The 1245-nt window shown below is 43.0% G+C and overlaps 1 protein-coding gene across 1 annotated transcript; it reads left to right on the plus strand.

Annotated features, from left to right (window-relative positions):
* Nucleotides 1-349: 349 nt before the first annotated feature.
* On the plus strand, nucleotides 350-1132 carry LOC115243059 (the record flags this gene model as incomplete). The annotated part of the gene is made up of 2 exons (XM_029819735.1): nucleotides 350-443; nucleotides 615-1132. Coding segments are annotated over exons 1-2 (612 nt in total), but the record flags the coding sequence as incomplete, so codon positions are not given.
* Between the last annotated feature and the right edge of the window lie 113 nt (nucleotides 1133-1245).

Consider the following 1245-nt stretch of genomic DNA (forward strand, 5'->3'; position numbering starts at 1 on the left):
AGCGAATGAAACAATTATCGAAGTTAGTTACTTCTACTCCGATAAAAGATGTACAATCGAGTCAAATATTGTACGAAGGACCATCCCCATCTGTGCAAGAAATTTTCGAAACCACGCCTGAAACGCTTGTTACGACGGTTCAACATCTATTACAAACGTCCGAGGGTCAAAGTACATTGTGCGCATACTTGGGCCCACTAGGACAAAAATATGTGGGAGCTATTTTGAATCAAGATAAAAATAACAGTATGGATTATGTTTACGGTGTTAAATTGCGAGAAAAAATTTCCCACGTAGCCGTGTCATAGTACGCGGATACGACGATCTGTGGCAAGCGGACGTGGTCGAGATGTGTCCATATGCACGATTCAACAGAGGCTACAACTACATACTCACAGTTATCGATGTGTTGAGCAAGTATGCGTGGGCTGTACCGCTCAAGAGTAAGAGTGGAAACGAGATGTCGGATACGATCGCAAAGATAATTCGAGACGATGGAAGATGCCCGAAAAATTTTCAAACCGACAGAGGAAAAGAATTTTACAACGCAAATGTACAGAAACTCGTGAAGAAAAACAATTATTTTACCCGAACGACGTACTCTGTCATGAAAGCCTCGGTCGTGGAACGATTCAACCGAATGTTAAAGAACAATACGTGGAAAATGTTTACGCTTAATGGAAATTACAAGTGGATCGACGCCTTGTCCCGGCACGTTGGAGAGTACAATGCGCGAAAACATCGCACTATCGGTATGAGACCTATCGATGTTACCCCCGCGATCGCCGATAAACTTTTAAATATCGTAAACAGCAACGTAAAGATTGCGGCACCGGCAAGATTCAAAGTAGGCGACCCGGTACGCGTGAGTAAAGTCAAGACCATCTTTAAGAAAGGTTACACGCCAAATTGGTCGACCGAAGTGTTTAAGATCGTAAAAGTGCAGAAAACTAATCCCGTGACCTATGTACTCAAAGATTCGCGCGGAAATCCCATCGCCGGCGGATTTTACGAATACGAGTTACAACGCGTTGCTAATCCCGACGTACATCTCGTGGAAAAGGTGATACGCAAAAAGGATGACAAGGTTTATGTGAAATGGCTGGGATTTGATGCAACACACAACTCTTGGGTAGATACAAATAATATATTATAAATATAAAGGTTTCTCGCTAACATTGTGTCACGCTATGAAATTTTTCTTGTAACGATACCGTTACTAACGGCCTAGCGGGCCGTTCCACC

The sequence above is a fragment of the Formica exsecta genome, unplaced genomic scaffold (genome assembly GCF_003651465.1).
Source record: "Formica exsecta isolate Colony F162 unplaced genomic scaffold, ASM365146v1 scaffold681, whole genome shotgun sequence".
Classification (NCBI taxonomy): domain Eukaryota; kingdom Metazoa; phylum Arthropoda; class Insecta; order Hymenoptera; family Formicidae; genus Formica; species Formica exsecta.